This window comes from Sphaeramia orbicularis, chromosome 5 (assembly GCF_902148855.1).
Source record: "Sphaeramia orbicularis chromosome 5, fSphaOr1.1, whole genome shotgun sequence".
Lineage (NCBI taxonomy): Eukaryota > Metazoa > Chordata > Actinopteri > Kurtiformes > Apogonidae > Sphaeramia > Sphaeramia orbicularis.
Window position 1 is genome coordinate 37,514,687 of NC_043961.1, and position 12,578 is coordinate 37,527,264.

The following is a 12,578-nucleotide window of genomic DNA, read 5'->3' on the forward strand; positions in this document are numbered from 1 at the left end:
AAAATTGAAAATGACTCCGATTAGCCTCCAATTTGATACACCTGTAGCTTATAACAATATCTTGTATCTGGCACAAAATTGTCCACATCCACTGTGGAATGTGGACTCTGTGGACATTTCAATTTAACATTGAAAATCCCATTTATGACACATTTTTCATTATAACGCAACAAATATTGATTGGAATTTAATATAATTTGACATACACATGACTGGTACCAAGCTTCAACTTTTTCTGCTGTATGGAACAACCTTGAAACTGTTTAATTTAAAAAGAAATAGTCGATCCACACATGCACACCGTTCGGGGTGCTTGGCGGAGGTTTGCATTCTCTGAACACTTGTTTTTAATGACTTTTGATGGTCTAATAATTGTCTCTGTGAAGGCAGAAGAGGGAACATCTTTTGGACAAGTGGTGTTCATCTCTCTAATAGAGATCAGAGGCGTGTTCTGCCTGTACGTGGTGGCTCAACACCTTAGCCAGTTCGTCCTTTAATATTCACCCGTCTGGATCTGTGGTGTGGGTGGATGTTTTTGAGTGCCAGCTAGAGCCGGTACAGAGTAGACTCAGTTCCCTTCTGTTGTGCCAGCCGGTGCATCGTCTCCAAGTCTGGTTTTGACTTAAAGGAGGGTCAAAGGTCCTCACACATCCACCTACTCACTGAGCTGTCCAGATGTCTTGGATAAATCTAGACAGTTCTGATTTGAAAGCAGACTTTCAGAATGTCTTGGTGTAAAATGGAAAATGGATGGTGCATTAAGATCTGCTGTTTTCAGTACCCCATAATCAACCAATAAGAATCAGTGAATACATACAGTAGTTGTTAGTCATCCTATATCATCCTGCATTAGTAAAACAAATAAACACTTTATATACTCAGAGAAGACTGTCCTGAATATATGACTATTTTGTATTCAAGTCTTTTACCCTTAAGGACCCACAACTATTTTTGTCACAACCTCCAAGTGATTTATTTTTGTCTTTCCCAACTGATTTATCATTTATTATAATGTTATTCTCTGTGTTTTGCATTTTTCAGTGGAAATCAAGTATTTTCCTCTATTTAATTTACTGATCATGTACATGTTCATAAAAGCTCAGAGTAAATTCAAAGGTTATTGGATCAAATGTGGGAAAAAAGTGACTTTTTAAATAAAATATATAATTAATTGATCATAAAACAACTGTCTCCAGCCACTGTTATTTGTCACACTACATGGGTTTTATTGGTGAATCAATAGCCACTTTCACACAGAGATCCCGGAAAAAAGGTGATCCCACCTTTTTGCCATTATTGACCCATTTCAACAGCCAAGCCAAAGGAGTAACAGAGGTGAGACAGACTGGACTTTTACACAGTGAACCTGCATTCTGCAATCAAAGGGGTGATGACACAGTGCAGCGTAGCGTAGCGTATAGTGTGATGAACTTGTCAGTATGGATAGAGTCCTCCGCCCGAAGTGACAACATCTCATGGATCTCGGTGTCTCCCCAGTTCGACAACTTTCTGGTGGCGTTGATATGTTTGTTTACTGTACAGAAGCTGTGATCATTTTTTAAATCCCCCAGCGTGGGGGTCGCACACACAATACGTCATCAAAACGACACCTTGGTTGTGGAACAAGAGGTGTTCCTTTTACATAGCGTACCGGAATCATGATTCCACCTTCACAGCACTGTAACTACCTCTAGAGGTGTTACAAAGCCACGATAAAGGTGGGACCAAATGATCCCACCATTTCGTTTACACAGACGTTGTTCCGGAATAAGGGCAAAATATTCCCATAACAGAAGTGCTGTGTAAAAGGGGCTATTGTTGCAGAAGATTAAAGTGTTTCCATGTTCACTGCAGAGCCTCTAAATGTCCAAATGGGTCATTTCTAATGATCACGAAAAGATGACAAACTGCATTTTACACCAATTATTAATTAATGGTGTGGGCCCCAGGATAGTCAAACTGTATATTTTTTACATGGCTTTTAACTCTACTGGAGGAAGGAACAGCATTCTTCTGAAACATTCTCGCTTGATATTTTGCTTATGGTCTACCACATCAGTCAGAATTTTCCATAGGTGTTTGTCTGGGTTGATATCTGGAGATTGTGAAACCCATGATATAATGACTCATTATTGTCTTATTTACATGATGGAAGAGACTGGTTCTTTCAGGTTTTATCTTAAATTTGGTATCTATCCTTAGCTTGACTTAAAGTGTATGTGTCGCAAAAATATGTGCAAATTCTGAGTAAGTTTTACTGGAACTATTATTTTGAGGCAAATACGAATGTGTACTGTTGTGTAGATATGCATTATGTGAGCATATTTTTCCTAGTTGGTGCATAGCTTTAAAGAGCTGTGATTGCAGTCCATTAATGGCTGAGGTTTGCACTGAATGCACACATCTGCTTGTCCTTGCACAGTTTGGTTACATGTGGCTGTACAGTTATTATCTGCCTCATCTGAATGAGAAAAAGACTTCCACTGCTTCAACTGAGTCAGCAGTTCTTATAACTTTACAAATACACAACATTGGTGCATCTGACTGCAGTCTTGCATAGCCAGTACTATCTACACACTTCGTTAGCATTGTGCCAGCGCTGGAGAAAGGTCTAGATGAACCCATTAACATTCTGGAAATACAAGGAAATATGTCTCATTTGTATTATTTTAAAGCAATCTCAACCATCTCAGGCAGTACTAAGTAAAAAAAGTGCCAGATGCAGTGTTTGTTAGTTGTTATCTCCATAAGAGAACCAGGCCTGCTTTAATACACCATCAAAATACATCAGTTCATTCATAGTGGGAACAGATAAGTTCAAAACCTCATCTTTTCCAAAATGTTGCCACTGGTCACAACTTAAATATTGCTCATTCATTTATCAGTGGAGTAGTTTTCCTGTTTTCTGTTGAATATCCTCTTCTTTGTATGTCTGCAGCAGTAAACTAGAATGACACATAAGCTCTCCTTTTATTAGGTGAACTTGAGCCAAGCACATACTTTACAGTTACCCCAGGCGGCTCTAGTCACTGACAATAGGTGGCTGGTGTTGGGCAGCTCTCAGGTGTAAATATGTTTGTGAACCCTGCTCCGGGTACAGCTGCTCTCACTGCCTGCCGCTGTAAAGAAAAACTGTGTGCATGTATCATACTGATGTGTTGACTGGGTCTATACGATGCTCGAGGCTTTGTTGCTGACTGCTGTGATTCAGTTGTGATTGAAGAGTGCCCTTAGGAACAGAATGTATTCTGCTAAAAGTAAAGTACATAATAAGTTATAGTACAATAGCTAAATGAGCCCTATGCCCAGAAACCACTGCATTATGGCTGTACTTATTTGTTCAGTTTGCTAACTTTCTGTGTGAAGGATGGAGAGGTTAAAGTTTAATATTTTACTTCATATTGACTCATTACTTTACTCATTCATTACACCTTCCTGACTGTACTTGATTGTAATTGGGATTAATTGTTTCAGCAGATGTTTGAAGACTGAATCAATTAAATATCCATTCAGTTCCACAAGGTTTTTTTCATTCTTCTCGTTGTTTTATACATTTATCAAATGAATACTCTCATTCATCCTTTCTGATTAGCTAATCTATTGTTGTACTTAGACCAAAGGATTCATTAGCTGGATAGAATACACATTATGAGAGAAAACATTTAAAGCATTCTTTTCTGTCCTTTAAATGTGATGATGTGTAAAAACTGTGAAAGATGTTTCTCTACTTTTTAATGGATACATGTTTGTGCAGAATTCTGATAAGGACTCTTGCAGGGTGTGTATCAAAGAGCATTAGCTTCTGTGTCCACTGGGTATCTCCTTAAAAACAAATGCTAAACAGATGCTGAGGGGGGCTGCTGTGCATGAATGTTTTTGTTGCTTAGCAACCACTGGAAATCCAATTCTAATATGGCACTCATTGGTTAAAAGTTGTTTTTAACCTCAAGCACTCATTGCCCTGAATGCTAAGAACATGCTAATCCCCTAGCGCTGTTGGAAAGGTGCAACAGGTTTTCTGATGCCATCACTCCAAAAAGGCATTCCTGAGGATGCACTGATATACAAGAATGATATTTTCTGCCTTATACAAGAAAGGAAGCTTTTAAATATCATGTTTAATGTCATGTTGTAGACTTGACTGACATGCAGAGAAAAATGTTTCCCCACATGTTTTACTGATACAAACTATTGAATGGGTCAAGTGTTGTTGAAAGCAAAGGTAGGTGTGAAACCACAGGTATTAAGAAACCTTCAGGCCACTCACAAATCAATATTACAGCTGCTAAAACAATACATTTGTTTTTCCATGCTGAGTTTCCCAAAAAAAGCTCCACCTCCGCTCCAGTCAGACTTATGCAATGATTCAAAAGGACGGGGGGTTTCTACAGTGTAAGATACCCAATATACAGACAGAGACAGACAACCGCGACTCATTTCCCATGTATACAGACAGCCATGTGTGGGGTGGCAGTGTTTAAGGTTGTGAAAGTGTGATGTTTAAACACTTTGAAAATCTCAGAAGAGGACGTGTGCTACCATACCTCCTGCCCCTTAAGCACAGAGTCATTTGTGCCCATCTCGCTGTCCTGCCAAGAACTGAATGGACATTTAACCCCACCACCTGCTGCTGCTCTGTAGGGTAAATTAGAGTGCTAAGAATAGAAGCAGCTATAGGGGGACGTATGCACTGCTCCTTATATGTGAGTATGTGTGTGCTGCAGTTGGAAGGCCTAAATCTTGACCATCCATCTAGTTTTAATTCATGTTAATGCAGGTTTGTTTTAGACTAACCTCTAAGCTTAGCACCCCGATACGAAAAACATCAGCTTACAAACAAATTTAGAATATCCAGCTTTTGAATATCAATTGGACTGTGATGTTTGTGATAGTACTATTAGAAAAAGAAAGGAACACCTAAGGCTGGTTTTAGGCATGAATATGTTTTCTGTCATCAGGACAGTGAGCATTAATGAACATACATGTTTTCACATGAATGTAAACACTCCAGGTTTTAACCAAAGGCTAGTTTCCATCTGATGTCCCACAGAAAATGTTCCATTTAAAAAAACGGTAAAAGGACAAACTATAAAATTCTATACAATAGTCAGATATTTCAGCCAGGCACATATTATTTCCACAATACACAATACACTGTACTGTAAGACAGAGACCAGGCACTGAGCTCCAAAAAGCCTGTTCATGGATGTCACCCTGTAAAACTGAATATTTCTGGGTTGTTTACTCTTCTTTCACTTTTCATTGTGGACTGAATAAGGCATTTGAAGACATCATCTCATGCTTTAGGAAACTTTACACCATTTTCTGACCCCCAACTAAGCCACTGATGAAGATAATAGATTAGATGAATCTAAAGTGCAGGCCTAGTCTGCATTAAATAACTCGTCTTAAAATATATCTGCATTTCACAATTGTAACTGTTCTTGGATGCAGCTGACTATGACCCTGTGCTTAAAGTTATCAACTGAACCAGTAAAGTCAGTTATCAGCTGTTATTTTGGATATTATTACAACCTTGTGTTTCGGTCCTTTGTTGCACAGCCCTCATTGACTTAATAGTACAGTAGCAAAGATAATAAAGTAAAGCTCATAACAAGAAGGCACTGTGTTTGCCAGTCGTGCCTTCTCTGTGGCTGGAATATTGGACACTGAAAATGTGTTTGTTGATAGTAACTGTGTGATAGACTGTGATCTGTTCAGTGTTTCTGCCTCATGGCCAATACTTTTTGGCACAGGCGCTGCTTCTTTCCCTGTGAGAATGGAAATAGACTGGTAAACCGTATGTATTCACCATAACTATTGCAGCTTGATGAAGTTGTGTGTTTCTGTATTGAAGTAAAGGTCTTCAGCACATAAAGAGCTGCCATAAAATGACTTTTTAATGTTTACTCAGCCTATTCTGTATGAATTAACTGTAAATTTAATTTCTTTCCTTGTCTCTCCCTGTTTCTGTCAGAAACACAAGGTGGACCTGTTCTACAAGGTCCGTCATGTGATGATGGAGCTAATCGACCTCAGAAGGCAGCTGTTGTCTGGTCACCTGACACAGGACCAGAGCCGCGACGTCAAGAGACACATCACCGTCAGACTGGACTGGGGCAATGAGTGAGAAACACACAAACACAAATGATCAAAAACAACAACAGATTCATATACATGCTAGAGCTGGGTATGGGATGCAAAAGGTCCCGGCTCTGTTTGATTTCTTATTTAAAGGGGTTATATTTTGCTGAACCCACTTTTATTATTTGGACCCTAATAGTTCAAAAAGTTTGAATTTGAACCCTCTGCTGCAAAGCTATCTTGACATTCATTCTGGCAAAAATCGAGTGGATTTCTACAACCTGTTTTAATTCCTTCTTATTTTGTTGCATTTTATAACTAGTTACATCACGACATTTGCACATATAAGGTCAAGACTTCCGACAAACATTTCTCCGAATACGCCATCACTTTTTGTCAGCACCAGTGGTTGTAGTCCATCCTGAAAATCCAAAGTCTAAACTTCGAACTGATTACCTAAAATGTTTAGTTGTTGGTTAAATGGGACAGAGCAGCACAGTCAACAACCTGAAGGGGGTGAGGCATGAAGTGGCTCATTTGCATTTAAATGGCCAGCACTCAAAACGACCTTTCTGGTGTCATTACTCAGAAATAGGGTTGAGGATGGACCTGTGGAGTTGAATTAATGAATTGAATTTAATGAAGAATTCAGACCCAAGCATAGCATTTACAGTTTATGTAGACCACAGGGAAATGTTTTAAAATGTATAATTCCATTTTTAAAAAAGGAAAATATAACTCCTTTAAGTTGAGTCAGTATCAATTTTAGTAAAGTTCATTTAACTGCATGAATATGAAGAGATTCTATGGCAAATAAATGGACTGAACTTATATAGCGCATTTTCTACACCTTCGTGGTGCCCAAAGCGCTTTATAATTCCTCACATTCACCCATTCACACATGCACTCACACACCAGCGGGCGACTGCTGCCATGCAAGGCGCTCCCTGGCCCTACTGGGAGCAATTTAGGGTTCAGTGTCTTGCCCAAGGACACTTCGACATGTGGACAGTCGGAGCCAGGATTCAAACCGCCAACCCTTTGGTCATTGGACGACCCGCTCTACCAACTGAGCCACAGCCGCCAAAAGAATGCCTTAGAACTATTGTTAACAGTACATGGTTCAGATATTATCATTTGTATTTAGAACTGACCCATGCAAGTGCCTCTTTCTTTAGTGCTGAGGTGACTAGTCTGTGGCTGATACTAAGAAGTTAATGTCTGTGATGTATTAATTGATATCAGAGCATCCAAATAAACATTAATTTGAGTCAGAAAACAGATAGAAACAGACACCCACAAAATTAGTTAATAGTAAACGCAGAGTTTACTCTACCTATACGTTCCATCACTGCAACACTGCTTATGATGACAAATCTTAAACTGATCTAGAATACATGTATTAGCTAATTCATATTTTCCTGAACATCCTGCAGATGGTCTTGTAGATGTCTTAATATGACCTGTCCTCTAAACCAACGCTGTTAGAGGGCAGATTAGTGTACTCCCTTGACACCTCCACTGGGCAAATAAAACTGTGATTGGAGGCAGGTGGATGAAGCCATAGACCGGTGGCTGAAAAGACTCCTGGGAGCTCACTGAGGCTGATAGAAATAGATTGAAAGAAATTGCCTTTTGAGTTGAGTTGGGATTGAGTTATTAATACTGTAGAAATTAAAGTTGTGTGGTCCAGGACTGCACTGGAGGTTCTTTAAAGATGCACTATGCTCTGTGTGAAGAACACGCAGACGATGAGATGATGTGAGCTGACAACTGATGGGATTAAGGATGAGGAGATTTAGATATTACAGCAGCAAATAAGCATTTTTATTAATATTGACTACACTGTAGATTATTTGCACAGTTAATGATGTAATGATGGAAAAAAAGGTAGAAAATACCTCTTTCAAAAGTCAATCATTTTGTTTTTAAAGTCATACTAAAAAGTGAAACATGTTTTTTGAGCTGTAAAAAGACTCAGTTGTAATTAAAAGCACAAATGTTGGTGATAATCCACATAAGAATCAACAAATTTATCAAAATCTACATTTTATTGGTGGAAACAGCTGAAGTCCCCATTTCCTGCTTTAAAATCTTCTTTAACCTTCCAACCTTCATGCTGACATAGAGTCTTACTTTTTGTATCGTTTTAAAATACCTCATCATGAAATTTCGAATCATAGGTGATAAGACCACCTGTCTTTCAGATTCTGCCAAACCTCATTCTGGTCTGAAGTCTTTTTATTGCTCCATTCTGAAACACTGGACTTACATGAGTACAGTGATATTAGCTCATAGAACGGCTGCCTCGTTTGGTCACCATAATTACTGCAGTAGGATGAAGTTTTGAATCTGAAAAACTGTATAAAACACAACATTACAGGCTGCAGGATGGCACTTTTGTTTGCACAGTTTTTGTCTGGTAGGTTTAAGATGCTTCAGGGCTTGAGTGAAAAGAAGTGGTGAAAATTTTCTAAATATAGTCCATATATAAATTGATACTGATTTTTCGTCAGGATTTTATTGGGTGGTCAAACCAGTTCAAAAAGCCAAAATAACCCTTTCAGAGCCACATGGTTCTGTTATGAGTGTGATTCTCTGTTAGTACTCCTCCTCACTCACATCCACACCTGGTCAGATACTAGTCACCTCCATTTCAGCCCCTTTTCCAACTTGAGGGCTATTTTCAGAATCACACAGTGAGTGGAGTTAGACTAAGGACGAGGGTAAAGGGGATTTCAATATAGTTATTATTGGCGACAGTATTTCATCGTACATTCAGACTTGCTACAACTATAAATGGTATGATACCTACTAGTTGGGTTTAGGGTATTTGGGATGTTTTTTAATTGGTACAGCAGCAATTCTTCTCATCACTGTTGCTGCTTTAGTACAAAGAAATGCACAACAAAAGGGTCTAGTAAATAGATACCAAACTAGATAGTGCTTTTTTATTATATCACTGCTAACTCAGACGTGTCATTTTATAGTTGATATATAATGTATCTGGCATATAAAGTGTATGAAAAGTATATGTTTCAGTGGTCAACGGCTAACTTTTACATGATTAAAATGTTTGAGGGGGCTTCAAAAAGTTTGTGGAAAAAGGACAGTTGGAAAAAACGGTTTAATTTATGATGTTTATTTTTAACATATGCTCCATTTAGGTCAATACACTTCTGTGAGCATTAATACCAGCCTTTAAATCCATCTGTGCAAAACTGAGGGCCATGTCACAAACAGGCCACAAACTTTTGAAGCCCCCTTGTATGCTATGAACTTAAATGCATTGTATTTATCTTGTGATCAAAGGAGAAAAAACAAAAGAAAGTAGACATAGGTAAGAACTGCAGATGTGTAAAACCCTCAGCCTTCAATTCTTCAACTTAATCAACCAGAGTGATGTGTTGCCTCTCTCTGCAGCCTTGGTTAAACAAAATTTACTGTCCCTAACTCTGGCTCAAGGAATACAGAAATATAGCTGTATTTTCTCATTCACAGTTTCCCAGAATATTATGCACCATTTCTTCACTATCAAGGTCATTGACCTGCAGATGACAGATGTGATTGTTGAGACTGAACAGAAAATAATCCTCAGCAGCAAAATCCCCAGAGGTCACAAATAAAATTACTTTACTTCGTTTGTGGGACTTTGTGTGTGTACAGTACATCTGAAGGGAGATTTCTGCAACAGTATCCATATCAGAAATACTGTATAAGAACTATGTAGAGGTAGAAGTGTCCCTCTTTGACCTTCTCTCTCTCTCTCTGTCTCTCTCTCTCTCTCTGTCTCTCTCTCTCTCTCTCTCTCTCTCTCTCTCTCTCTCTCCCTCTCTCTCTCTCTCTCTCTCTCTCTCTCTCTCTCTCTCTCTCTCTCTCTCTCTCTCTCTCTCTCTCTCTCTCTCAGACATCTGGGTCTAGACTTGGTGCCAAGGAAGGAGTTTGAGATGGTGGATGAAGACCAGATCAGTGTCTCAGATCTTTATAAAATGGTAAGTAGTATGTTTTATGGTTGTTTCGTCCAGAATCAGTTCAGCTCAAGGTTGTAGTTTACATCTTTAAAGGATGTTTACAGTCACTTTAGAGTTACTAGATCTAAAACAAATCAAAATAATAATATTTTATTGTTTGACTATTTTTATAGTAAGAGAAAGTATTACTTTATTATATTGCTTTAAAATTAATCAATGTTTTGCTTTCTGAAAACCATTTAAGTAATCTGGATTATTCATCTAGAGCAGGGGTTGGCAACCCTGGTCCTACAGAGCCACTATCCTGCATGTTTTAGATGTTTCCTTCTTCCAACACACCTGATGGTCATTACCGGGCTTCTGCAGAGCGTGATGATAGGCTTATCGTTTGAATCAGGTGTGTTGGAAGAGGGATACATCTGAAACATGCAGGATAGTGGCTCCGTAGGACCAGGGTTGCCGACCCCTGATCTAGAGGCATCTCTTGCTCAACATAAATTCAAAATCTTTGTGTCTTTTAGTATATTAATTGTGAATTTGTTTCTCCAATCCTATGTGGAGTATAGTTTTAGCAAAGAAAGAGTATTTTGAACCAAGTATCATCTGCTGTTCATGCAAGTAGAAAACAATCTATTAGATCAAGTGTAACATTGAAAATTGAGATTTAGGGGAATTTTATGTCTACATTATCCAGCTGTATTTTATTGTTATTTATTCACAGTAAATATTAAATAGATTAATTACTTATTACTATGTTGATTATGTCATGTTGATAATTAAAATATTTTAACATGTAAACCTGTCAGTGAACACTATGTAATGGCCCCAAATTGACCAGGTTTTAGGATTAAAAATTTAAAAAATGCTTGCTTTTCTTCATACATATGTTTTTTGTTAAGTTTTGTTTTTTAAGTGAAAGAGTAAACAGAAAATTTGTTGATATGAAGTGAAAGTATACTTTAAATTGAATTGCATTTGATGTACGTTGCCGGCTGCTAATGGGACTGGATATTTTTTAAGATCTTTGGGAGCTTTTGTTTCAGATCATCATAGTGGAGGTTTGACAGGTTTATCAGGCAGACGCCTCAACAGCTGCTGCAGTAATGAGCAGCAGTGGAGCCTCAGCACTTTAATCCACATATTTTACAGAACCCTGGTTTTTATCCTTTATTCTAATGTATTGAATCAACATGGTTTTTAGAAAAATCTGTAAAGTGATGAAGGAAAAATAAGCTTTATTGTGTCTGCAAATCAGCCACCTGTTGGTGTGGTTCAATTCTTAAAAGATGTCTTGAGTCTCCTTCTGACACCTCAACTCTCACAGCAAATCTGCTTCCTTTAAAAACATCAGTTAATTTGTTTTTCCCTCACTCTTAACACACTGATATTCAAGTTCATGGGCCCATATGGGGGTCATAAAAAATGTCTGAACTTCTAAAAACAAGGCTGTTTTTGTCATCTTTATGACAGTATTTTCAGTGTAATCTTGGCTGCTTCAGTATTCAAACTTTTTGTACAACATTTGAATGCTTAAGTGCACTTGAGTTATGCAAACAAGGTTGAATATCTTTGGATGTTTTTATCTAAAATGTTGAGATGTATCTAGTTTGTGCACTCAGTAAGTAATTGAAAACTACTTCTTTTTACTGTTTATAATAACTTTATACACTATAATAACTACAGGTGTTCGTAGTTTGGATTGACAGGCTATAGCAGATTTCCAGAACTTTTTCAAAAAACATTAAACAAAAGCAATGAAGCTACATAATATTGGTGTTTTTGGTTTTTTGGGGGTTTTTTTGTAAAGTGAATGATATTGATTATAATGTTCATATAGTCTTGGTTATACTTCATGTTCTGAGTTTTACATCAGTCCAGCTTTAAATAGCAGTGCTACTTCACTCAGACTCAGTAGTCGTGGTGATTCCCCTTCTTCTGTTGCCTAGAAACAGATCCAGAGACGGGGTGAGGAAGAATTGTAGACAGAAAGAACCAGACAAAGTAGTGAAGTTGAAAAATGTTGACATGAAAGATAACAAGCATGGCAAATGAAAGGAAAATTATATAAAATTTTGCAAAGTATATTAATCATCATAAACAGAATATTTTTCTCATACAAATTTCCATTTGAAGTAAAGAACAAAAGCAACTTAAAACACTCAAGAAAGTTGTTTGATCCTTCAGTGTATGCACCAAGATGTTGGAGAGCTTTTACCAGTCTGTTGTGGCCAGCGCCATCTTCTTTGCGGTTGTTGGCGTAGCAGCATCAGAGCCAGCATCATCAACAGTTTGGATACAATTATCAAGAAGGCTGGCTCTGTAATCGGTCTGAGGCTGGACAATTTTGAAACTGTGGTGGAGAGGAGGACGCTTAAAAAACGGATCTCCATCATGGTCAATGATGAGCACCCTCTTCACCACACACTGGACAGACAGCAGAGTACCTTCTCAAAAAGACTGCTGCAGCTCCACTGTCGAACGGACAGGTTAAGAAAATCTTTCCTGCCACATTCCATTAACACT

General features: G+C 38.1%; 1 protein-coding gene across 9 annotated transcripts in view; it reads left to right on the plus strand.

The window, feature by feature from the left end:
• The window catches only part of LOC115420086 (dedicator of cytokinesis protein 3), a 237,527-nt gene that overhangs the window by 158,799 nt on the left and 66,150 nt on the right, over positions 1-12,578 (plus strand). For all 9 annotated transcript variants that reach the window (XM_030135293.1, XM_030135297.1, XM_030135294.1 and 6 more), the window contains exons 6-7: positions 5,978-6,126; positions 9,992-10,076. In XM_030135293.1, the coding sequence (XP_029991153.1) occupies positions 5,978-6,126; positions 9,992-10,076 (234 nt within the window). The remainder of the gene's footprint in view (positions 1-5,977; positions 6,127-9,991; positions 10,077-12,578) is intronic.